At 45.0% G+C, this 25,215-nt stretch overlaps 3 protein-coding genes across 7 annotated transcripts in view; 2 read left to right on the top strand and 1 right to left on the bottom strand.

Annotated features, from left to right (window-relative positions):
- The window catches only part of CLTC (clathrin heavy chain), a 30,268-nt gene extending 28,113 nt beyond the window's left edge, over positions 1-2,155 (top strand). For both annotated transcript variants that reach the window (XM_039720635.1, XM_039720636.1), the window contains one exon: positions 717-2,155. In XM_039720635.1, the coding sequence (XP_039576569.1) occupies positions 717-841 (125 nt within the window). In that variant the 3' untranslated portion in view covers positions 842-2,155. The remainder of the gene's footprint in view (positions 1-716) is intronic.
- Positions 2,156-3,351: 1,196 nt separating this feature from the next.
- PTRH2 (peptidyl-tRNA hydrolase 2) lies at positions 3,352-4,928 on the bottom strand. 2 transcript variants are annotated; one of them, XM_039720481.1, is made up of 3 exons: positions 4,863-4,928; positions 4,549-4,639; positions 3,352-4,031 (listed from the first exon to the last, which is right to left on the bottom strand). In XM_039720481.1, exon 3 carries the CDS (start codon positions 4,008-4,010, stop codon positions 3,489-3,491), a length of 522 nt encoding a protein of 173 aa, XP_039576415.1. In that variant the 5' UTR covers positions 4,011-4,031; positions 4,549-4,639; positions 4,863-4,928; the 3' UTR covers positions 3,352-3,488. The 2 variants fall into 2 exon arrangements, with proteins under 2 accessions (XP_039576415.1, XP_039576416.1); XM_039720482.1 differs by having other exon boundaries at positions 4,870-4,909.
- The window catches only part of VMP1 (vacuole membrane protein 1), a 60,844-nt gene continuing 40,538 nt past the window's right edge, over positions 4,910-25,215 (top strand). The window contains exons 1-5 of one of the 3 annotated variants that reach the window (XM_039720478.1): positions 4,910-5,006; positions 12,299-12,400; positions 14,573-14,708; positions 16,935-17,025; positions 18,456-18,566. In XM_039720478.1, coding sequence (XP_039576412.1) covers positions 12,325-12,400; positions 14,573-14,708; positions 16,935-17,025; positions 18,456-18,566 — 414 coding nt within the window. In that variant the 5' untranslated portion in view covers positions 4,910-5,006; positions 12,299-12,324. Of the gene's footprint in view, positions 5,007-7,829; positions 7,854-11,761; positions 11,981-12,298; positions 12,401-14,572; positions 14,709-16,934; positions 17,026-18,455; positions 18,567-25,215 lie in introns of those variants that run through there. The other 2 variants (XM_039720480.1, XM_039720479.1) reach the window with 2 other exon arrangements.

Genomic DNA, 25,215 nt, shown 5'->3' on the forward strand with positions numbered 1-25,215 from the left:
AACATTCTCCATGTGAAATCAAGTCTTAAGGAATGTGTTCCAAAATACTAGATAAGTGCTGTGGCTGCTGAGGTGGGCTGTGGACTGCAGGATTGAAGGTTGTCCTGGCTCCTTAAGGAAAGGTGTACAGGGGCTGTGCTATTCCAGACTTCCAGCAAGGGGTTATTTGCATCTTGTGCAATGTGCTTTATATCTAAAGCATATTTATACATACTTTATATTGGGTATTTTCTTCATATCCATATTAAATACGACCAGAAAAATCACATAAAGTAAGCCTCCAAAAGACTTGAAACACATACCCATAGACAATGAAAACCACCGTGAAATCACCTGAAAACACCTCTAAAGTCATGCTATAAAATACAATCAGCAAAACACCTCAAAATACCCTTCTAAAACCCTTGAAACACAAAAATTAAACACTCCCGAGAACACAGGAAAATGACCCGGAAACACTTCCAAATTTATTCTATGAAATATGACTAGAAAAACACTTAAAATAACCCTGCAACTTATAACTTAACCCAATAACTTATTCTAGTAAGAGTTTCTTCACTGGAGTATTTTTAGCCACGTGTTGTGTCCTGAGCTTTTGTGGGAAAACACCCGTTGTGCCCCTGAATAAGCCTGAAACATAGAAAACACCTCCTGAAAACTTCCAGGGCGATTCCTCAGTTGAGAAAGAGGAGTAAGGTGCCCGTTGTGTGTTGCAGGCCAGCCCCAGCTGATGCTGACAGCAGGACCCAGCGTGGCAGTTCCTCCCCAGGCACCTTTTGGCTATGGCTACACGGCCCCTCCGTACGGGCAGCCGCAGCCCGGCTTCGGCTACAGCATGTGAGAAGCAGCACAAGCCAGTCTGGAGCAGCAACTTTTCTTACTGAAACTCCACCGTCCCTCCCCGCTTTAACTCATAACAGGGAAAAAAGCAAAGAGTTCTGCCTCGTGTTCTTGTAACCTTTATTTCATGAAGGACTGTTTTTTCTAGCGCAAACGATTTGAATCACTTCTGTTAAATCTTTTTCACATTCCATGTCATTTAGACTTTTACTTTCAGAAGGGGAATAGTTTAAACGACTTTGTTCAAGTGGGCTTTTGCAGGACTGCTTATTACCATTAAGTCTATTGTGAAAATTCTGATTTGCACTCTATAGTGTTACACTCTAATATTGAATCTTAAGTTCATTGTATGTGAGCAGCTTACAGTATGTACTGTCTATTCTAAATGCATTTAAGTCTCACTGTATATTTGGAGAAAGCTAAAGCCAAGATACTTGTATTTGACCTTGCAAGACTGCTGACAAGAGACAACACTAATCAGCATATCCTCCCTGGGTTGGATTGCATAGCTCTAAAAGAATTTAAAATGCGTACAGACAACCTTGCCTGACTTAAAATGAGTAAAAGTTCTGGGTTTTGGTTTTTTGTTTTTTTTCTTTTCCCTTAACCTATGCAGGTTTTTCCAGTTATGCATATAGAAAATGCTAGTGTCTTTTTGCTCACTCCATATGTAACAGATGACCTTATGTTGTGCTGTATCCTGTGCTTTTGTGGGACATTCCATTCAGGAACAGAGCACCATGATTCCAATCTGTGTATTTACTAACCCTGCCCTGAGGTTTGTGTATGTTGGATATTGTGGTGTTTTAGATCACTGTTTTGAGTGTACAGAAGAGAGAATTCAAGCATATTGCTGTTCAGTTTTGTTTGTGCAATTTGAAATTACGCAATTTAAAAATAAATTACTGGACTGTGGACATGCTGCATAGTGGTAGCTTCACTTTACTGTCTTCAAAAAAAAAGGACCTTTGGACTCAAACCAAGTATTCCAGTGCTGGTAGTGGGGGCAATGCAGGTGTGTGCAGCCAGGGGTCTGAGGGGCCAGCAGCAGAGCAGCAATGGGGACCAGTAGTGGGGTCTTGCACTGAGGGGGCAATACAGGAAAATATGTAATGCTTTTTCTAGAGAGAGATTATGCCAGAGAGAAGAAAATAGCACTTTTCACCAGTTGGCTGCACTGTGGTCAACTCCAGCATATTTGACCAGATGATAATTAGGATTGTAGTAGGGTGTGCCAGTTCAATTGAGATCATGTTCTAGGTATGTAAATTGCCTTAAACATATTTAGCTTCAAATAAAATTGACTTAAATGTTTCTTTATGAATACTGTCATATTTGAGTGTAACGAGTCTTGACAGCACTGGCCAGATTTCCAGCCACTCTAAAGCTCCTGTCTCTTAACCAGGAGCCACTCCACATCAGGACCCAGATCCACTCCCTCTTGCTCTGTGAGCCCCACAGCTGTGTGCTGTGATCCTGGGGCTGGGCACTGCAGCACCTCATGGAATGGGGCTGGCAGGAGCTCCCCTGCCCCTGGCTCTCCTGGGCATCAGGACCCAGATCCACTCCCTCTTCCTCTGTGAGCCCCACAGCTGTGTGCTGTGATCCTGGGGCTGGGCACTGCAGCACCTCATGGAATGGGGCTGGCAGGAGCTCCCCTGCCCCTGGCTCTCCGTGGGCAGCAGGGGTGGAGCAAAGTCTGCAGTGACTCTGGAAAGGATTCTGCCTCTAAGTAAGAGGTGCAGTATAAAAGCATTTCCATTCCTCTGTGTTTATTGGCATTTCAGCCCCTCTGCCATTCCCTCTGGGGCTGTGGATGGCTGGAGATGGAGATAAATCCTGTTCCCTCTCCTACAAACTGGTTCACAACTGAGAGGTTGGAAAAGGTGCTTAGCAGCAGAACTCTCACAAACTGTACAAGTAGAATTTACTGGAACCCCCAAGGTGCTCTGACCTGTGCAGTAATATCTACAACAGGGTGCTTCCTTAAACCCAGGAGTGCCTGGGAGTTAATCCCAAGAAAACCAGGATGTAAATCTGTCCCTGAGTGCCCAGTTGTTTATAAGGAGGGAAACTCCCCACACCTTGGCTTAACTGCACATTTTTGCACATTTAGTATCTACACAGACCCCTCCAGAGGGAAGCTCAGCTTACAGCTGCTCCCCACAACTGTTTACTGGTCTGGGCTGCAAATCCAGTTGAACTGGTCAGCCTGGTACCAGTTACAAGCTGTTGCAGCAGTTGTTTGGGCAGGAAGTTACCCCCCAGCTCCAGTTATTAACTGCTTCAGCAGCTGAGCCTTTCTGAATTAAAGAATGTATTCACTACAGAAAGCAGGCAGAAAGAGGAAACTCTTAAACTCTATCAACCAACGTGCAAAATCCTCAACCAACTGCACAAATTGTAAAATTACTGAGTTCCTTCTTGTGCCAGCTCTGCTTTCCTCAACTGCCCTGAGCCTAGAATATTCTTTCCCACTTTTGGAACACAAGCTAGAGAAACTCATGATTTACAAATTAAATCTTACAAAACTTGCTTATTTTATTAACACTGAAGGAAGACATGGGAAAAAAAAAACAAAACAGCGTGGATTTTTATCCCTTCAGTACTGACATACATGAACACATCCAGGTCTTTTTGGTACCAGTTTAGAAGAGCTTAAGGTGACCAGAAACTTTATCTATGACATCAGCTGGTCCAGGTCCGATCCCAAGGACTGTCCTGGAGCCTGGGGCTATCTGAGTACGCCCAGCATCCTGTATCAAGCTCACAGTCAGCCCCAGGCGCCTCGCCTCAGCCAGCAGCTGCACCAGAGTCTCTTCATCGGGAGCTTTGAGGACCACTTTGGGCTGCCCACAATATTCCCACTGCCTCAGGAGCTCGGGATTCCTTCTGTGGACCTGCTTGTAGGCAGAGACAGCAGCGTGGGAGCACTGTGCTGCTACTTTGCCCTTGCCCATCTTGAGGTCGTTGCGGACGACCAGCACCAGCTTGAGCTCCCCCGACTCCCCCATGATGTCGGCCTCGCCCCCCAGGCTGCTGGAAGGTTCTGGCAGTGTTCCAGCTCCAGGCTTCCTGCGGAGCCTCCCCCGCATGCCCCAGCCCAGGCACACACCGCACACCACTCCGATGACCACCTTCAGGAACTCGGGCTCAGAGAGAGAAATCATGGTGGGTTTTGGAGACTGCCTCTGGAAGGGGGGAAAAGACAGGATTTACTTGAGTGTTTCCCAGCTTCTGAGAGCATTTTGTGTGCTCTCACTTGGTTATGTGTAGGCAAAGAATATTTGTGAGGAACACAAAGGAACAGCTCCCCAGACACAGCTTTCTGACTGCAAACATCTCACTGGTGATGGGCTTTGACTCAAAGCTAAGATAAAATGGGAAATTATCCTAGAATCAGAGAATGGTTAGTGTTGGAAAGGGCCTTAAAGTTCATCTGTTCCACCCTCTGCCATGGCCAGGGACACCTCCCACTATCCCAAGTTGTTCCAAGCCCTGTCCAACCTGGCCTTGGACACTTCCAGGGATGGGGCAGCCACAGCTGCTCTGTGCCAGGGTCTCACCACCCTCACAGGGAAAAACATTTTCCTAATACCCAATCTAACCCCCTTGCCTGTCAGTGTGAATCCATTCCCCCTTGTTCTGTCACCCCAGGCCTCTGTAAATAATCCTGCCCCACCTCTCCTGCAAGTTCTCTTCACTTACTTGAAGGCCACAATTAGATCACCCCGGAGCTTCTCTCCTCCAGGTTGAACGCTCCCAATTCTCTCAGCCTTTCCTCATGTCAAAATTACACCTAAAAACGGGGAGAGAAACGGTGAAACGCCGGAGGTTTTAAGTCAACACCCCACATTCAGCCGAGCAGCGGGGCCGCCTCCAGCTCCACCGCGGGCTGCGGCACCTCAGCCCCGCCAGGCCCGGCCGCGCCCGGGGGCCAAAACCCGAGCGGAGACCGAACCGTGCGGGACCCCGCGGCCCTCGGGGGGAGCACGAGGGGGCCATGGAGGAGCAGCCCTCACCGCTCACCGGCCGCTCCGCCGCGCCCGCCCGGAGGTGACGGGGCCGCGGCGCTCGGGAAGTGACGGAGCCCGGGGCGGGCCGGGGCGGGCTGTGCCGGGCCGAGTTCCGCGTTGTGCCGGGCCGAGCGGAGCCGCTGCAGCGTGGTGAGTGCGGGGCCGGGCCCGGGGCTCTCCCTGCGGGCGGGGGTCTCCTCACCGGCCCCTCAGCGCTGCCCGTCGCTCCCCTCAGCGCCGCCCCGCTCCCCTCACGGCTCCTCCGGCGTGAGGGGACCCCCGGGCCGGGCGGCCCCCGGTGCTGTGCGAGCCCTGTGGGGGCCGGGAACGCTGTGGAGGAGCAGGGTGTGAGGGGAGGCTGCTGCTCGCCGGCCTTGAGGGTGAAAATGAGCCGCTGCCGCCTCACCGTGCTGGAGAGCGGCTCTGCTCCTCCAAATCCCGGGAAGGGTGGGATAGACTCGCCCTGCTCCGGCCCAAGGGACTTTGCCTGGTGAAACGGGGAGAAATCTGTCCTGCTGCCTGCGGAGAGGCAGACAGCGATGGCCTTTGTCTGCTTTTCCACTGGAAATGTGCTGTGCTTTCCCGGCTGGGTGCTCCCTGCATCCCTGTGGGCTGCCTGGGGCTCCTGGCTGTGAGGCCCAAATCCGTGGGGACATTTCTGCTGGCTGGGGTTAAACACCTCGTCTGGTTTTTGTTTCTCTAGCCGATGTCATGTGGTGATTACAGCAGATAATAAAGCAGCAAGATTCCCGTTTTATTCCAGTTTTGCCTCTCAGATGCCTGGCAGGTCATGAAGGTGACCTGAGAGAAGGGGTGATAAGTGTGTTTGATAGCAGCTATTTATCTCTAAAGTGCTGTGAATCCAGGTTATCCCCTTCCGACTGCACCTATGACATTTTTTCAGGGTTTTCTCCTGCCCTTGTTTTCTCTGCTCTGTGCTTACCAACAAGTGGGTATCCTGGTTTAGTTAACTGTGACAATGTGGGTTGAGGTGGAGAAAGTGTGGTGTTAGTCTTTCATGCCTTGGACCACGAGTGTTGTATTTGGGCAGTGGATTTTGGTGATGTTTTGCTGTTAGTAATTCTGCTCTTTAAGAGATATTTTCACCTCAGTTTGATGGGGGATTCTCATGCTTCCTAACACCTTGTGATAACATACATCAGCTGTTCATGATGCATTGATTTTCCCATTGAAACAAGCTTTGTTATGTCAGTCCTCCTTCTTCCAGTCCATCATTTCTGCAGCATGGAATAGGCTTTCCTTTATTCCTTATGGGATAAGTGACAGTTGTAACGATGGCTTCATCCCCTGTTTTCAGGTGAGGGCTTCAAAAGCCACTTTCCAGTTGTGCAATGGGAGGTGAGCTCTCTTTATTAGTCTGAGCTTTGTTTCGTGTCCTGCTGAGCTGCTGACATCACTGGTGTTTGTAATTGCTGTGGGGAAGGGTAGGAGGAGAGTCAGGAGCTTTCAAGTGGGTGGTAGCAATGAGGAAGGTGAGTAGGCTGGAACAACTGCACTCTTTCTGCCTTAAATCTTTTTTTTTCTAAGTTGTTGTCTTGGAATTCCTTCTGAATGTCATAACTGCCTCTGACTGCAGCTATGCTTGGGGTGATCTGCCTGCTTGGAGATTCCTTATTTCTTTAAAAAAACCCCCAAAACCTGTAATTCCTGATGTACTGTGATGGGAGACAGAGTTATCTGCAGGTTGGAACTTTAACTTCTCTTCCTTGTGGACAAGTGTGAGCTGGATGGACTTTGCAATTCCCTGAGGACGAAGGGCACAACCTTGAAGCTGTTGCAACACTGAGCTTTTTGTACCAGCTTCTAACACAAAACCACTAAACCTTGCTGGTTTTGGTGCTGCTTGGACCAGAGCGAGCCAGGAGACGTTATTAGTGAGGCAGGCAGTTGTTCAGGGTATTTCAGGCTTATTAAAAGAATATTTTCTTTCTCCCAAGGCTCAGAATTGGCCTCTGTGAGCCTTGTCTGGGCAGTGTGTCCTCACTGGATGGCCAAGTGTGAAATCTGAATTGGCTGCACTTAGAGACTGTTCCTGTGAAAAGCAGAATTTGTTATGTCAGGAGCTGCTTTCAGCCGTCCTGGGCTTTGTCAGGTCCTTGTGTTCATCCCTTTTCATCTGTGCTGTGCCTCCTCTGCATATCCTCTTATCCTTGGGTCTCACCTTTTCATCTATTTATCTCTACTGCTTTATTATCGCACCTGATTCTACTGCTGGACGTAATTAAAATTCCTGCTTCGCCAGAAACAAATACACCAAAAGATGAGTTTAATATATGTGGCTTTAATGGCAGGGACAGAACTTTCCATTGACTCAAAAGAAATTGCATGGCATCCCTGAAGCTCATGTTACAACAGTCTTTCCTAAAAGGCTTTAAAAAAAAAAAAAAGGGAATTTTAACTCTAAATTCTAAGATGATTTATTTGGGTAGGAATTGGAAAATAGGTCTGGTGTACAGAGGCATAACCCACAAAATGGAAACCTGTGGTCTCTAACTGAATTACTTCTCCTTTGAGGAATTAAACTATTTTAGCTAGGAAAACATTTTTAGTATGGCAATAAATGCACTCATATCAAAATAACCCATTATGGCAAAATCTGTGGAGATTTGGAACATCCTTCAGATGTGGCCTCATTTATTTTAATTGAATGCTTCCCAAGAGTGCTGAAAGACTGGGAAAAAAAATCAAGCAGTTACTTTTTCTATTTTCTGTCATCTTCAGGAAAGTCATGAACCCCCAGGTGAAGGGCTGTGCCACGCCAGTGCCACTCCAGTGTCGGGGCTGTGCCACTCCAGTGCCACTCCAGTGCCACTCCAGTGTCACTTGCACGCTGCTCTCTTGCTCTGTAGGGGCAGCAGCTTTGCAAGAGGAGGTTTTGGGCTCCAGTGCTGCAGAGCTGAGGACGTGGTTGGCTCCTCCACTGCCTTCAGATCCTGGAGGAGTGGTGGAGAGGGAATAACTGAGGAGCTGGAAGGGGTAGGTGATGTTTCACTTCCAGACTGACCCCATCCTTCACCTGAGCGTGCTCCTGTGCCAGGCAGTCTTTGGCTTTCGAGGGAACGTGCTCTCCAAGCTGTTTCTTTGCCAGGGAGTTGTTAACTTATTCTCTCTGTAGAGCATTTGATGACTGAAAAAAAAACCCCCACTCACAGATGTTTAATTCTTTACCCACCTGGAAAGGCTGGATTTTAATCCTTTTTTCTCCTTATTGTAACTGAAGGACAGTGGTGTAGAAAAAGAAAAAGGAATATCGGAAAAGTTGAGGAGAAGGAAGCAGCAGGATTGGAACATTTGGCTTTAAATGCAAGAACTGACTGGAAATGATGTGTTGCTGGTGTGGCAGGAGGGAAAAACAAAATTCTTCAAGCTCTAACTCTGGTTCTGGGAGCTGTGTGAGCAGGAGCTGATGGAGATGAGAGTCAGGGCTCTTTCAGTAAGAAGTGGTAAGAATTAGTGTTTCAAACACTGTCTGGGAGAGCAGTGAGATCATGAAAACAGCTTCCTTGTGTTTCTTTGCCAGGGAGTTGTTAACTTATTCTCTCTGTAGAGCATTTGATGACTGAAAAAAAAAACCCCACTCACAGATGTTTAATTCTTTACCCACCTGGAAAGGCTGGATTTTAATCCTTTTTTCTCCTTATTGTAACTGAAGGACAGTGGTGTAGAAAAAGAAATATCAGAAAAGTTGAGGAGAAGGAAGCAGCAGGATTGGAACATTTGGCTTTAAATGCAAGAACTGACTGGAAATTATGTGTTGCTGGTGTGGCAGGAGGGAAAAACAAAATTCTTCAAGCTGTAACTCTGGTTCTGGGAGCTGTGTGAGCAGGAACTGATGGAGATGAGAGTCAGGGCTCTTTCAGTAAGAAGTGGTAAGAATTAGTGTTTCAAACACTGTCTGGGAGAGCAGTGAGATCATGAAAACAGCTTCCTTGTAGTTCCAGCACACTGGAAAGGAGTCCTCCAAAAATCCTTAGTACAGCAGGAGTCCACATTCTGCTCCTGCAAGTGAGAGTGCAGACACTCAGCTGCCTTGTCCAAAACTGGTTCCTTCTGCATAAATGCACCCAACACTTGGGTGCTTCCACAGCCTCCCCTGAGCTCCAGAGAAGAGACTTTTGTCCTTTTCTCTGATTACAGAGAGCAGATACTGCAGTGCCCAATTTTGTTGTGTTCTCATGCTCTTGTTTTGCTTTGTCTCACTTATGTTGTGAAGTGCCAGTCACAGTTGCCATAAACCCTTTTTGTTGACCAATTTGCATTTTTGACTAGCAATAATTGTCTTTTTATACTTCATGTTTTGGGTTGCACTAAAGCTCAGTGGTGTATTGTCAGCTCTTTGTTCAGCCCTACAAAGCAGTTCTTGTGTGAGCACAGCTCTAACAAATGATCTCAGCCACCCTGATACAAAAACTGGCCACAGTTGTTTTCCTCGCTCTTTTAAATAGTTTATTTTTATGTTTGCTGCTAAGTACTCCATGCAGTAGGCAAATTTATTTTTAGAGATGGGCTCTGTGTCTTTCCCAGCATCTGTCAGAAGTGAAGTTCTGTTTAGCAGATGGAATTTAATTTCCTGTGGTGAGCTGTCACGTATTGGGTGTGAACTTGAGAATATGCAGTGAGTTAATGAGGGATAACTCCATTTTGGGCCAGCCTCCCACTCCAGTGCATCCCTGTTAGTGCAGGACTGGTGGCTCTGGTGGGCACCAAGCAGCACAGAGATCAAGGGTGCTGAGCTGAGGGGATGTGCATCCTCCAGTGCCTTTGCTAAGATGCTTTGAGTATAATTAGACTTAGGTAAAGCAGGGAGCTTCTGTTCTGGAGCCTGGAGGGGTTTGCAGCCCTTTCAGCCCTGCCGTGTGATAGGTATCCCATCTCCATCAGCTGTGGTTTTAAATATTAATTTTTAGAGCTTTCTTGCAGAATGGTTGAACTTTAAGACCTTCTTGACAAGTACTTGTCCTGAAGAAGTGTGGAAGGGGATTATTTATCTGCTTCATTGACTTGTGTACTTGAGGTGGTGTTATGCAAAGCTCATCCTGGATTAGTGCCTTTCCAGGCAGGCAGGGTAAAAGTGGCTCTGAAAAAAAAGCTGTCATGCCTTGGGAACAACACACCTGAGCCCTCCAGAGGTGCAGGAATCTCATGGATTGCACTGGAATTCAGTGTTGTGCACAGCCTGGGCTTTAGCATCAAACATGGAGAGCAGTTGGCATTGCACTAAATGAACTTCCTTGGAGTGTAATTAAGCTGAGAGCAGAGACCAAACCAATCAAGACTTTAATTTTGAAGGCTAGATTTGCCCACATGGAAAAAGATAGATTTCAAAATGAGGAACGTGTGGCTTCCGCTGAAATTTGTGGCATTTTTTTTTCTAATCTTTGCTATATTTAAGTCAACAAAATGTGACTGAAGTTCCCTAAGCCAGAGCAGTTTTTTTAGCGTTGCTGTGTGTGCTCAACAGCTCTGGATGGCTTTTGCTTCCTAAGCAGCTTTCTGTGAACATCAGGCTTGCTGTGTGTGGGTGTGTAATTTAAATATTGCCCTCTGCAGTCTGAGCTCTGTGTGTGTAAATTCGTGTGGTATATACATGGTATGTGTGTATATAAACTTGCACTGTAGGTGTTCATAAACACTTATTTAAATATGTATAAAAATAAGCACAACTGAGTGCAGTCAGAAACAAACCAAATCCACCTGTCCTGATGGAACTGAGGGGTGGCAGAACATTTGATCCTGCTATTGAACACCACACAACTGGCCTGTTATCCCCTGCTGAGGGCTGGGGTAGCTCCAGAGGGTCAGGCTGCTCTAAACCCACCTGGGAGAGGGAGAGCTCCACATTTCCCTGGGGTTTGAGCAGTCCCTGGGCTGCAGGTGATGCAGTGATGCTCTAGAGCTCCCACTGCAGCAGCTCAGCCACTTGGCCTTGGCTGACTCAGGAGCCCTTGGCATTTTTCAGCTTTTGCAAAGGTGTTTTGTTCATTTTTGAGGTGCTTTGGGTAGTCTGGGGTTCATATTGCAGTGAATAAAAGCTGTGACATGCATGAGATGAGTTTCTGCTGCCCTGTTTAACCAGACAGATTTCTGTTTCTGAACATTTTGTGTCAGGGGGAGGTGTTGAGGAAAGGACTCCTTCCTGAGACCTCAGTGCTTTTGACTACTGTTTTTAACTAAGACCTTTAATAATTAGATTCTAGCTAACAATTTTACCTCTATTGCAAGTAATGCACAAGGCTGGTACCTGTTTAGAAAAACACCTGTCTAAAACTGACTTGTGACACCCTGGAAATGTCAAATACAGCATCTGAAATCTTCGAACATTTTATTTAAAAATTTGACAAAATTATTGCAGTCTGAATCCAAGAGGTGATCTCACTCCTGTTTACCAAACCTGAGTTGCTGCTTGGCTCTTAACCCTAACATAAATCAATGGGGAAGTATTTTTTCTGTAGAACTTCAATTTCTTCCACTGAAAAGTTTTATATAACCTGTCATTTTAATATTGCACCACTTCTCTTTCCAACAAAAGCAACGTATCAAAAACTTTAAATCACATATGCTTATTGGGAGAAATACAATGCAAATAAAATGCTTTAGCTTTGTGGGACTCTCTTTTCCAAATAAAACTCCAGAAACTGTTTTAAGATTCAAGAGAGGGTTTTTAAAACAAGGAGTCTGACTGGTTACTCTCTTTGTGTTTGATTGCATAAGAATTGTCAGCTGTTCAGGGTTGGGTTTTTTTTGAAAGAAAAAAAAAGGCAACTCTTGCAACACTCTGGTTTGTGCTGGCTCCCACTTCTTGCATTATTTACTCTCCTGGATAAGGAAAACCACATCTGTTCTTTTGGGGTTTTGTTTTAGGGCTGCTCTCTTTAGAGGGAGTATGGACAGTGCCAGCAAAGCTCTTGTGCTCTGAAGAGTTTGCCTTTTGTGCTTCAGAGACAGCAGGCTGTGCAAAGCAGGAGATGCAGCTCTGTATCTTGGTTACCACACTGAGGGCTGATCTTTCAGCCAGGGAGGTTTTTGACACAGTGACAACCTGCAAAGCTGTAGTGCCAGGATGAGCAGCACACCCGAAGCACCAGTGGCAGGATGGAAGTGAGGTTTGTATGAAGCTCTGCTGCTCCTGGAGCCCAAACAGTGGGCTGGGTCAAGGAAGGGGTTTGTTTAATCAGCTTTTGTTCAGCTGTTAGAAGTGAGGGAGTTTTGTCATTTGAGTGAAAAATTTAGAATTATGTAGGTGGAAATGTTTTAATCTTTGTCACTGTGGGGATTGAATCACTTTCTGCTGTTGGATGGTGTAATGCAGGATTGTGTGAGGTGGATTTGGAGAGCTGCTGGGTGTTTGAGTGCATCCTTTGACTGTGGAGGGCTCCTAACCAGAACCACACCTTGTCCTTTTGGGTTTTTTCTGCTCTCAGGTCCCCACACGTGACTGATCTATGAAATGGCAGAGAATGGCACAGACTGTGACCAGAGACACATCAGAATGAGCAAAGAGCAGCACAATGGCAACTTCACAGGTAGGTGGGAAATCTCTTCGTGTTCTCAGCTGCCCTGTGTGGGGTGGAAAACAGCACAGGATGGAAAAGGAATTGATTTTGGTTTTCTGTTGAGGCCAGGCTGGATGGAGCCACCTGACCTGGGGAGTGGCACCTCTGCCCGTGCCAGGGGGTGGAGTGGGATGGGCTTTAAGGTCCTTCCAACCCAAACCATTCTGGGACTTTGTGCCCACATAATGCAAAGGGCCTCCATGCCTGAATCAGTCCTGGAAACCTCAGTCAGCTCTAAAGGAGCTCTAAATCCTCTGAAGGATTTAGGATTTCAAAGCCATGGAATAGATTCTTGCTGTGTATTTCCATTCACATTTCTCTTACACTCCCTTCCTCTCCCAATGTTCTTTATACATTTAAGCCCCACAAAGCTGACCTGGGTACCAACAGAGGTTACAACAACAACAACAAAAAAAAAACCTAAAAAAGTTTTACTCTGTTGGCAAATGTGTGGCTGTGGAAGCCAGGCTGTACAACCCCACCCTTTGGCACTGAAAAGTCAGTTCTTGGTAATAAAAATCTGATTTACTCTGGGACAGATCCAGTTATTAGTCTCCCAATTTCTAGCTGTTCTGTTGAAATTCAATGTCATTATAATTTATTGGTTTCAGTGATAAATTACCAACAGAACAGTTTTAACTGCTTCACCTCCTGCCTCTCTCTCTTTCTCCTGCTGGTATGTCTGAAGTAGCCTGGGGTTAATGTTTAGAACTCATGAAAAATAACCTGAAAACAGTTAATGAAGATTTTTGTGTCACTGAATTATCCATGCTGTGTAGTAAAGCATGGAAATTATAATAATCTTTGTTTGTTTCCTGTCAGCTTTGAATGTGCCAGTTCCATATTTAATTAAGTTTTGTAATCAAGTGATTTCTCAAGTTGTGTGCAGTCTTACACCATTGTCTTTTACGACCTTTTACTAAAAACAAGGTCATAAAAACAAGGTTGAAACATTTTTATTACACATATTAAACGAAAAAGATTAACTGCATGTTTGTATGTATGGAACAAATTAAAGCCTTTTACTTAAAGTCTTAAATCATTCTGTAACTCTGAGGGAATGTGGATGTTCTTCAGTGTTTGCCAGGATTTCTGTTAGTTCATCTTAAGCAACTGATTTTACAGCTGAGGATACAAAATTAAGTGGGTTGTGTGACTAATGAGAGCTGCAATTTCTGTGTAACTATCAGCATCTGATAAGGCAAAATGTTTCAATTATTGGAGCAAGACTGAAATAATACATATTGGGTTCCAGTATGCTGGAGATCAGATTAGATCAATATTTTAAATGCAACAGCTTTTTAAAAATCTAGAATTTATTAATATTATTACAGTGCAAAATAGAATACATGTGTTGTGACTGTGTAGTAAGTGATGTTTAAACAAGTTTGGTGTCTGTTTGGATACAAGTGTATTTTTTCCTTGTTTACTGCTATTATTTTTAAAATCTTATTCCAGAATTCCTTTTCTTTAAAAGTTTAAAACTTATTACTGCTCATTAGCTTGACAACCTTTGAACAAGCCATTCTCCTCCAAAAAACCTCCACCTCCAGCTCAGGTTTGGGGTTTTCTTCATCTTATTGTGAGCACAAATAACACCTTGGTTGGAAAAGCCCTTTGTGAGCAGGGCCTGGGCTGGGTGTGAGCTCCGTGCCAGGCAGGGCTGTGCTCCAAAAGCAGCTCCTTTCAGGAGAGGAGCCTGGGAGAGCCTGGCAGGGCAGGTGCTCCTCTCCAGTTACACCGTGTAATTCCATCCCCTGGCAGTGGGAGGCTGGGAATAGCTCTGCTGGAAAAGAACCAGCTCAAAATTCAGAGGGAGATGTCCCTGCAGCAGGTGCTGAGGTCACATTTGACCCGAGGTGCTTTCAGCTCCTCGGGCAGTGCCCTGCAGGAAGGCTGCTGGGGTGCCAGGCCCGGGGCACTGAGTGCCAGGGGGGAGCAAACCACAGCATTCCCTGGGTGCCACCTCATTCCTGAGGCACGGCAGCAAACGCTTTGGGATCAGGAGAGATGACTGAGAGCTCACATTAACTTCCTGACAAATTAAAAAAAAAATCCAATGTATTTTGGGGTGGGATAGCAGCTGACCTGCCAGCCTGTGCTTTTACAGATTTTTTTTTCTTTTTTGCTTTTCTTTTGCAGATTCCTCGATGTTGAGTGAGCGGAAGCGAAGGGAGCGAGAGGAGAGGTTGAATATTGTGCTGTGGAAAAAACCCCTTGTTACCTTGCAGTATTTTTGCCTGGAAACTCTAATAAACTTGAAGGAATGGACCATAAAGTAAAGATCATTTCTTTAACTTCTACTAAGCATTCTGGGCAAACCCATGCTCTGATTCAGTAGGTCATTCTGACATCTCACTTTCCCTGATGATTCACAGCTTGAAAACTGTTTTTTTTTCAGAGAACATGTGTATTTTTGTCCCTTAAAGGTGGCTGCTGGAGCATCCCACACTTGTAGCTGTGCTCCCAGATCTTCTGCCTAAATTACATAAGTGCAGCAAGGTGCTTGGGAGAGAAAATGGCAAACTGCCTTTCTGAAGGGTTGAATATTCCAATTTGAAAGAGTGGGACAGTGTTTAGGGATCCTCAAGGCAAAGGGATGTTGTGCTTATGGCTGCAGTGTTAGCACTGACCTACTAATGCAGGTGTTGGTGTCACTGAGTAATCTTCAATCAGCTCAGCCAGGGCAGAGATCAGGGCCCTGTGGAGCTTGCAGTGATGTTTATGATGCTGTAAAGAGGACTTTGCTTCTCTGTGGGCCCTTTTACAGCAGGAAATGATTTATTAAAGCACTTTCCTTGAGTGTTATTTTCACGCTGGATAAAACCAGCTTTTAAGGCACAAGGCCCGGGGGTTTAGGCTGCCAAAACATGAGTGTAATCTGCAGTGAAAATGCCAAGAGTAGCAGCCATCCAGTGCTTGTGTTGGTAACTGGGCTCTGTTGTGCTTGGGACTGAGTTTACAAAGCCCTTCCCAGTCAGGAGACAGCTCTCATGTCACCTTGGGTGACTCCAGCTATTGGGCTGCTCCTCTGCAGGCTGAGCTGAGCCTGGTACTCAGGGCTCTGCTCACCCCCTCTGGCTAGGCTGGAGGTGCTGGCAGTCCAGATTTACTGACAGTTTCCATTTTGTTTTGAAATTATTTGTATGACAATACCAAGTTTATGTAGTGTAGCTTTAATTCCCTTTTACACCCCATACCCCCCAAAAAAATTGAACCCCCCAAGCCTATTTATTTTAATATGTGCATTCTTTCAACTACCATTAGGAATTGCCTCTGAGAACTGTTTTACTGGGTCTGACATCTGTAATTTCTGACAATGGCCAAGCATTTATTTAAACTAAGCAGAAATAACATTTGAGGATTTATTTTAAGACCTCAAATCTTATTTGGCTTCCTAGACATCCAATTTTGTTACAGATAGCACTTGCCTCCTCTGCTGAGCAGCACATTCAATTGTCTGGCACTCCCCTGACAGAATCTTTACAGAAAATAACCCTGACTATTACGAGCTATTAAGTTGAGACCTCAGATTGACTCTTAATGATCTCCTGTGTTCCATTGCATAAATTGTGTTTTGAATTATAATAATTTGAAAATTCAATTGTCATACTAATGTAAGCAGCACTAACTTTAATTTTAAAATGTTTTGAGTGCTCTTTTCAGTTTGCTTAATATGAAATATTTGTGACTGTTTTCCTGTATTATGCATCACATTTCTATGTTTCTGTCTAAATAGATAAGTTGTGTTTATAGTTTGCTATTATAGGCTGGGAATTTTAAGTGATGCTAGTACTTGTTTTTTTATATATCATTAGGTGACAATATAATAGTGTTTTCTGGAAAATAATGTATTTGCTAATCTACTGTGTGTGGCCACATACACATCAAGCAGAAAAAAAGACTAAAACCAAACATGCTCAAAAATTACTTGCTAGCAAATTACATTTTTCTCCCTTTACTCACCTAATGCTTCAGAGTTACCTAAAATATATTTATTAAATTTTGAGCTGTTACAATATACTAATTGAATAGATAAGAGGAAACAAAATAATGTAAAGGTTTGTTCCTGTGACTGTCACTGTGGCTCTGCCCAGCAGCACAGTTGGAAATCAGCACTTCTGAATTCCACCCAGCTCGTCCTTGCCCAGGGCCAGTGCAGGGCCTGCTTTGCTCTGTGCTTGGCCACAGCTGCTGCTCAGGGCCTGGGTCTGACTCTTGGCTCCAGAAGCTGAATTGTTTTCAGCTTGTGTTTGTTTTCAGACAGTGACTTTGTTTTTCTTTGTTAAAAAAAGTAAAATACGAGTGGCTGAACTTTGATCTCGCTTGCCAGTGACGCGGAGATTTTTCCCTAAAGTGTAAAGGCTCCCCAGATATTTTCCTGGGAGGTTTACACTGCTGTCGTTGTCCCTGCTGAGCACATCCCCAGTCCCCAGAGGTAACTGAGTTACTCTGAAATGCATGTTTAATGATGAAAACCCCTAATTTGCCATTTGTCTTTAAGGTTGTGGCAGCGGCGAGGGGCCCTGGTGTGCGTGTTGCTGGCACTGGCAGTGCTCACAGCCCTGTACTACATCGAGGGAGCACATCAACAGGTACCACCTCTGCTTCCCTGGCTCCCACTGCCTCCCTGTGCTGGGAATTGAATGAATCCTGCTGCCATCTCCATGAATTTATAATGCATCTTTTGAGCTCCTCACTAAGGTTTTGTTTCTCAAGTCGTGACTGCTCTGTTGGTGTGCATGAGTTGTGTTTCAGAGGTGGGGAGGGATGAGCTGTGTCATTTGATCTGTTCTGGAGGTGTCTCATGTGTTCCTGAGTGAAGCACACCCCGGGTGCTGCAGCACTCCTTCACAGCTGCTGTCAGCAAGATGTTTATGGTGGAGGGAGCTCTTGAGGGGAAGTGTCACCCTGAGTCGTGGCAGAGCTTCGTGCTTCCCAAGAAATGATTCTGTGAAAGGTCTCCTGCCCAGCTAGGACAGGCACACACAGAGATGTAAAATGGTTTTGTGTTTCAAATCCGTTCCTGTGATGTGAACACAAAGCCTGGTGCTTTTGCAGCACTGGAAGTGTAAGGCATGGCTTGAGCTTAGTGATGGTGCTGTCTGCACCTTTCCCTTCCCCATTTCTCTTGGAGTTTCAGATTTTCCTGGAGGACACAGAGCCCTTTTAAAAACAAATCCCAGCTGCTGTCACAGCTCTGAAATGAGCAGGTTTCCAATTCCAGAGAGCTTGCTTCCATCCCTCCTGCTTCCATCCCTGGTGTGGCACTGCCTGCCTGAGGGATTTGCACTTCTGGAACCCAGGTCCTGAGTGCCCAGGGAATAAACCTGATCCTCGGGGCAGTGTCACCCTCAGGTGGCAGCCAGTGCAGGAGCTCCCTGTTAAGGAGGGGTCAGCCATGTGCACTTGGCATTGTCAAGATGTTTTTGTGCCCTGGCAGGCTGGAGCCTGGATAAAAATGATGTAAAATTCACCTTGGTGCTGTTTGTCCATGGATGGTGTAAAATAGTGTCCAGAACTTGCTGTGGTTTTCCCACATCCCCTCATTTCTGGGTGCAGCACACAACCAGCGTTTTAATGTTTTCTTAAAAGTAACAAACCTGCTGCTCACTGCTCAAAGATGCAACATCCAGCAGGCTCACTGGGAGTGCAACTGGTTTTATTCCTTTATTTAAGTTATTCAGACAATTCCCTGAGCTGCCTGGGCTCTACTTGACATTGTCTGGGGCTTGCTCCTTGTGGGCCTGTTGTGGGTTTCAACCTCCTACTGTTGAACCTGAATTTCCATCTATCTCCTTGGAAACTTGCTGATTCCAACATGTGGGGGGTTTTCTTTTGAAAGTGCAGTTTCCTCTATATGTCCGTGCTGTTACTGAACTAAATTGCAAATAGAAGAATTAGGAGTCTATTTCAGTTGTTTAATCCAGCTAAATATCTGTGTTAGCTTGTAGCTTGATTTTCTTCCTTGGAGATTTCACAATTTCTATTTTTTTTTTCTTTTTTTGTGCCTTTCCTTGCTCAGTATGTGCGGTACATGGAGAAGAAGTTTTTCTGGTGTGCCTACTGGGTAGGACTGGGCATTCTGTCCTCTGTTGGGCTTGGAACAGGTCTCCACACCTTTCTGCTCTACTTGGTAAGGATATTTCCACAACATGTCCTTTTTGAATTGAGCACTTTAATTGTAGCACATTTTAGAATCAATGAATAAATAATTTTCTGCAAGTTCTCAACATTAAATACATCTAAAGTTGGTGCTCTGGAGAATGCTGTTCATGTTCTACACTGCATCCCCTTGTTCTGTAGTTTGTAAGCTCAGTGTTTGTTGAACTGTGGATATTGGCCTGCTGTTGGTTAATCCTCACTTTGAAACAATGAGCCAAATCTGCCAGCTCTGTCCTCTAATCTCCTCATTTAAACGAAGCCTGTCCTACTGTGTGCAGCTCAAGTGTTTCCATTTAAAATGTTTCAGAGTATTTCTTTAGTAGCTTAAAATGATCCTTTTTCTACTTGAAGCCACCAAAACAGGCAGCTGGTTTAAAGTTCAGTCTGTATTAGTTTTGCTTTGAAAATAATAGCAAGAACAATGTTTTTCTGTGAAGATAAAATATTAAAATTTGCATGAAGTTGTTTATCTCAACGTAGCTATGAAAGTCAGGGAAATGTTTGGGTGTGTTTTGCTTTTGGCCATTGGATTAGTTCCTGGGTTATGAAACCACTGTCCTGGATTCAAGAAAAGGATTCATGGCCACAAAATAATTAAAACCAGTTCATGCAACAAATGTCATCTTGTATTTGGAACCATTACAGATGTTTACTTTCAGAGCTGCTTTAATCATTAACAATAACACAGAAAACACTACAGGAAACTCCTGCTCTCCCCCCAGCAGGGCAGAGCCTGGGAGATGGAATGGCATGGGATGAGCAGCCTCAGATTTGCTCTGAGTGTAGCTTCTGTCCTAAAGGTTGTAGAGGAATTCCTGCTAGACAAAACCAATTGAGCACTGTCAGACCCCAGGCCACATAAAAAATTATTTTGGCACATGAAATCTTCCTAAGACAGCAGCACTTCTTATCTTAAAGGAGGTGGAACCTTTCTTTTACTCTATATTTTAAAATCAACGTTCTAAATTCCTTCAATGTTGAAAAATCAAATTCCATAATACATCACTTTGATTATCCTGTGGGATATGTGAGCTTTGTGGAGTTACTTAGGCCTTGACCTGAGCTGACACTGAAATAATTTATAGGAAATACAACTTCTCAGTCGGTTTATCAGTATAACTTCAGGTGGGTGTTTGGGAGGTTCACAGCCTGTCCCCCAGGAAAAGAAATTGAGTTTAATATTGGTAGGGAAGGTGTTTATTTGGAACATAAAAGGGAAGGCTTCACTTAACTTTGCAATGCGGGGGGGAACAGACCGAATAGATTACACTGAGTAATTAGAATGTGGTTATAGAGTAAAATGTAATAAAAATGTACCATCAACATCTAAAGTGTAAATACTACAGGAGAAATACTGGTTTGCTTTAAATATATGAGGCAGATAAGCATGTTCCTGTGTCACTGAGGGGATTCCGTGAAGGCAGTGAGTGCAGGAACAACGAAAAACCAGGATTTGTTTTCCTTGTTTGTCTCCTGAGCAAGATTTAGTGATGGTCTGCTCAGGTCAATTAACACCTTCTGCGCATCAGGCACCTCATGGTTTACACCTCGGTGGAAGCCACGCGGTTGTTGCCACTAGATGGCAGAGGGGGTGTAAAAACAGCAGCTCCTGACCCTGAGAAACCGTGTCTGAACTGCTAATATTCTTATCGCTGCAGCTGTACCAGCAAGGTGTACTCGGAATATGTTATCACTGTAGTAAAACAGAGCTTGATATCTGCTCAGAGTGAGAGGGAACAAGGAGTACTAACCTGAGGCTGCTGCTGCAGCTTTTAGGGGTGAGCTCTTTCAGTGGTGGTCTGGGTTTAACCCATCTGGAAACAATGCAATTAGAAGCTCCAGCTCTCAAAGGGAGGAGCTGTAACTATTTTGCTTTGTTAATTGTACAGCAGTTCCCTCTAAAAGTAGAAATATGACACATTAAGTGGGGCTCTCAATATTATCTTCTGCATTACCATTGATCTCCTTTTCATGTTCCATATACTTTAATTATATTTCTTCATAATGGTAAAACTTATTCTTCTGTTGACTCAAAGAAATGAGAAGTTACAAAACAAATCCTCCCCTGCTTTAGTGCCTGGATTCGCTGGCAGTAGAGAACAGACCCAGTAAGTGCTTTCAAATTGCTTTTAATTAATTGCTCATTTTAAAGCTGTATGTACAGGGAGATTGTTGGGAATGCAATTACATGCTGGGAGAACAATGCCCTTGGGCCCACCCATGTGGTGCTGAGCTCTGCTGGGACTTGCAGCACTATCTGTGCCACTGAGGGCACGTGGAGGAATTGATGGCATGTAGGCACCTGCTCAGGCTCCTTCAGCTGTCACACAGGTGCATCTGAATTAAATACACTGCATTAGCCATTTACTGCATGTGGCCATTCCCAGGCACTGGGCAGGCCGTGGAAATGGTTATGCAATGGCTGCAGGATATGAATGACTCTGATGTTTGCTTTCCCTGGCCTGCTTAGCTGTTTCTGCAGTGTTGAAAACTGTCATTTGTCTGGATCCTTCAGAGCATCTCTCACCAGCTGCCTTTTGGAGCTGCATTCCGGTGCCAGGAGAGATCCCAGGGTTAGCTGAGAAGAGTACTTGGAAATTGCTAAAAGTAGAATTTAAAACAGCCTCAGTGTGGGAGGGGTGTTGCTGCCTCAGGATCATTTCAGTTCACATCTGATTTGGGATTTTTTTGGTCACCAGTCCTTGGTGCAAGAGGAACAGGTCGAGTGTGTCAGTTTGATACCAGGCTGTGATTGGAGAGCTTTCTATATGTTAAAAAGGGCCTGAACATTGTCTGAGGTATCAGTTCCCAGTTTAATGCTGCTTCCTTAGTTGTTGCCAGCACTGGATGTAAAATCTGACATGGCTTTTTGGGAAACAATTCTTGTGCTGCACTTGGCACTGAGCTGAGGGTTGGCACAGAGCAGATCTTCAACACAGGAACAGGGAAGCAGGCCACCCTTCCAAGAATCCTTTCCATTCTGACACTTTCAAAACAAGCCTGCTGGCTTATTTTCCTGAAGCCCATTAAAGGTTTTTCACAGTTCTTTAAAAACAACCCTTAAAAATAGGAATCACGATGTGGTTCTGTAGGAAATAAAACTATTATGATTAATGACTCCAAACACTGGTTTTAGCAGTACATGGCTTTTTCCTCGGTCCTGAGATGTTTTCTGTTGGTGGTAGATTAAAATACGAACAGCATGAATCACCTCATTACCAGCAGAGGATGGCTGAGGGTAACTCATGAGGAATTTTTGGTGTTTGTACATCTCTGAGAGATCTTTGCTGCTGAAAATGAAAATGAATGAATGAGGCAGCGGTGCCGGAGGGCTCGGGAGCAGGGCACGGGAGCTGCCGTGCTGGGCTGGGATCGTGGGCTGAGGCCATCCCCACCCAACGCCCTGCCTCGTGCTTTGGTTTCACTTCAGCTCTGAAAAACGGATTTCGGTCAAAGATGTGGCCAAAAAAAAGTGCTTTAAACGAGTGGTTGAGGGCGCGGTAAGTCCCCTCTCCCCGGGGAAGTGAAATCCCTGAGGGGATGAATGGCACCGAATTCCTCACCCTCAGAGCTCAGGGCAGCTCGGGCTGTTTGCACCGGTGGTGGTTTTGATGCTTAAATGTGGATTTTGTTTGTTTGGAGCCAGGGGGGCAATGAGGGGGTTCATTTTGGTTTAGCTGCTGAGGGGGTACATTTTGATTTAGCTGCTGAGGGGGTACATTTTTATTTAACTTCTGAGGGGGTTCATTTTGGTTTAGCTGCTGAGGGGGCACATTTTTATTTAGCTGCTGAGGGGGTTTGTGCTGGTGGCCGGGCCCTGGGCGAGCACAAACAGGAAATGTGAGGTACAATAGCAATGGTTGTGCCGAGGTCCAGCCCGGATATTTCAGCGCTGGAATATGTGGGTTTGTCAGGAATTCTTACAGTGCTGCTCGGCAGCAGAGTGGAAGAGGGCACAGCAAAAAATAAAGAGCAGAAATATAGAAAATTTTTTTTAAAAAGAGCAGAAATTTGCCTTTAAAGAGAAGAGTGAGTCAAAAAGGCAGTGCTCGTATTTCCTTGCCTGCCCTGAGAGAGCAGGGCTGGGTTTGTCTGGTTTAAGGGCTCAGCATCTCACTTTCATTCTGAATTGGTTCCCCACACCCGGGGTCACATTCTGGCCTCCCCAAACAGTCAGAGTTTGCAGCTGAAATGAGCCCTGTGTTGGCCCTACCCAAACTGGTTTAGGTTAGAATTTGAAGATTTAAAAGCCAGACACTTGTGCAATAATGAGTCCATTATCTTGGAAAAAAAGATGTTGGTGGTGTAAATAATTTTAAAAGAAACAAACCCACACAAATAAACGGTTTCCTGTCAGGACTACTAAAAGCTTTTTAAAGTCAAACCTAATTCCTTTTAGTTCTCTTGTTCCAGGAGCTGAGCTTGTAAGAGGACTCATGATAAAAATTGCTTAAGTCCCTCTTAAAAGAGAGGCTCACAGAACAGGACTTACTCCACTTTTATGAAGTAGACAGAATAATTTAGAAACCCACACAACTTATTCTAATTTTTTTTCTCCATTTACTTCCTCGTGACTAACACAGGAGTATTTTCATAGTAATTATCAGCTTCAGGAGAGGTTTTGCTCTTTCCACGCAGATCATTCAAAACTATTGTGAGTAACCCAGAAAATGATGGTTCTGTGTGTAAAGGAAAAAGTGAGAAACAAAGGCTGAGCTGCCTGAGCCAGGTGGGAGGTGCAGCAGTGCTCCCCTTCCCAGCGCTGAATTCTTCTTGTGAAGTGAGGTGTTCATTTCCAGCCCTCACTGTTCTCCAATTCACACGTCAGCTTGCAAGCCTAAAACAAAGGAAATAAAAAAGGGTTCTGTCTAATACCTGTGCTCACGTTACTGCTATTGAATTGCTGAGGTGGTTGAAAGAAAAATACGTGGAGGGTGCAGAAGGCAGAAATTAATTCTAAAATAAGTTGAAATGGAGCCTGTTTGTGTGAGGGTCGTTTTTGTCTCTTACTCTGTCATTTGTTTCTTTCCTGTCTTTAAACTACTTCCTCCAGCTGTCCTAAGCTTTCCACAATTAACTGAAATATCCTGGAATACGTGAATCAACATAAAACTTTTTGAAAAAATCACTTTTGCAATTCTCTCCCCAGAAGTTCCTGCTTGTAGCACACCTGGGCTCTGTTCTGCTTGAAACTGCAGCATTGGTATTAATAACACACTGATGAGCTGGGAGGGTGTGCTGAATTAACTGGATACTGCTGCTAAATCGGTTGTGCAATCTGGGTGTTCCTTAAATCTTCTGGTGACTCGCTTGCATTTTAAAAATCTGAGGTGAAAAGTGGTGTTTTCAAGGAGAAAAAAGCTTGTTTGAAGTCTTGGTCCCCCTGAGTGCTCCTGTTGTGTTTGATGCCTGTAGGTATCTACAGAGAGTAAACCCAGCTCTGCTGCCTGAGGTCAGGTTGTGCAAGAACAGTCCCGGGGTGGTGAGGAGTTAATGGGGTGGTGGAGGAGTTAATGGGGTGGTGGCTGCACCCTTTTCTTCCTCCTGAAGGTTGATGGACTTTACCTTTTAGGAGCTGACGCCCTGTTTTCATTATCTGCTCTCCACTTCCTCAACGTTTGTTCTGTCAGATCTCTGCTGGCAGGGCACATTGTGCTTTCTCCTCATTTGTTCTCTTTGAGTTTCTAAGGTTTTTGGTTGTTTTTTTTTTATGCACAGCCTGAACTTTATACCTTTCATGCCCTGCTTCCTGGAGCAGGTTGAAAATAACGATAATGCAGAACGATCTCTAATTGGAGATTCTGAAGCCAATCACCACTGCTGGTGGCAGTTTGAATAAAGGCTGAGGTTTACTCTTCAGAAATGAGAGGATGGCTAGGGAAGGGCAAGGAGAGAACACTGACAGAGTATTTAATGATTTTATTAATGATTTTCTGTCAGCAGCAGAAGATAAATTTGAATTCTTGCAATTGTGCCTCCCCCTGACATGAGTCTCTCTGTTTTTATAGAAAGTAGTGTAGGTGCAGCCTTAAAAATAATCTGCTTTTCATGTTACTCCTTAGAGCAGCACCACGGTCCTTTACAGACAGTGGTGCCATGTGCTGCTCTCTCAGTGGCTCTTGTTCAGTCAAATTCAGAGGTTGTGGCTGATCATTTGGAATTTCCATCAGCTCTGCACTGTGGGGCAAGGCTTGGCTGAAGTGGGAATAGAAACTTCACCACAGCCACATGAGTGTAAAATTAATACACAGCTTGAAACGCTGTGAGGGTCTTCTAAACCCAGCCCTGAGCGCTTGATGGATGTTGGTGTCACTTGAGGATGCTCTAGGTACAGGATCCTCTGTCCCCAGCCCAGATTTCCAGCCAGCACCACATACCAGACGTTATAAAATCATGAGACATTTTAATCTCATAGCACAGACAGACAGACAAACTGCACATATTTACCAGCCACGTCCAGACCAAGCTTCTCCCTCTTAATCACAGAGCAGTTCTCCCTGTGGGTAGTTGTCCACTGCTCTCAGAGATAAAAAAGATGCTGTAACTGTGGTGTGACTTTCTGGAGAGGTGTGATGACTTCATGGATAAGTATGGGATGAGTCGTGGCCTGGGGCACCACT

This window comes from Passer montanus, unplaced genomic scaffold (genome assembly GCF_014805655.1).
Source record: "Passer montanus isolate IOZ18808 unplaced genomic scaffold, ASM1480565v1 scaffold44, whole genome shotgun sequence".
In the NCBI taxonomy this organism is placed as follows: domain Eukaryota; kingdom Metazoa; phylum Chordata; class Aves; order Passeriformes; family Passeridae; genus Passer; species Passer montanus.

Excerpts from the sequence above, each read along its gene's own strand:
- PTRH2 (XM_039720481.1), bottom strand. The coding sequence starts at position 4,010 with ATGATTTCTCTCTCTGAGCCCGAGTTCCTGAAGGTGGTCATCGGAGTG.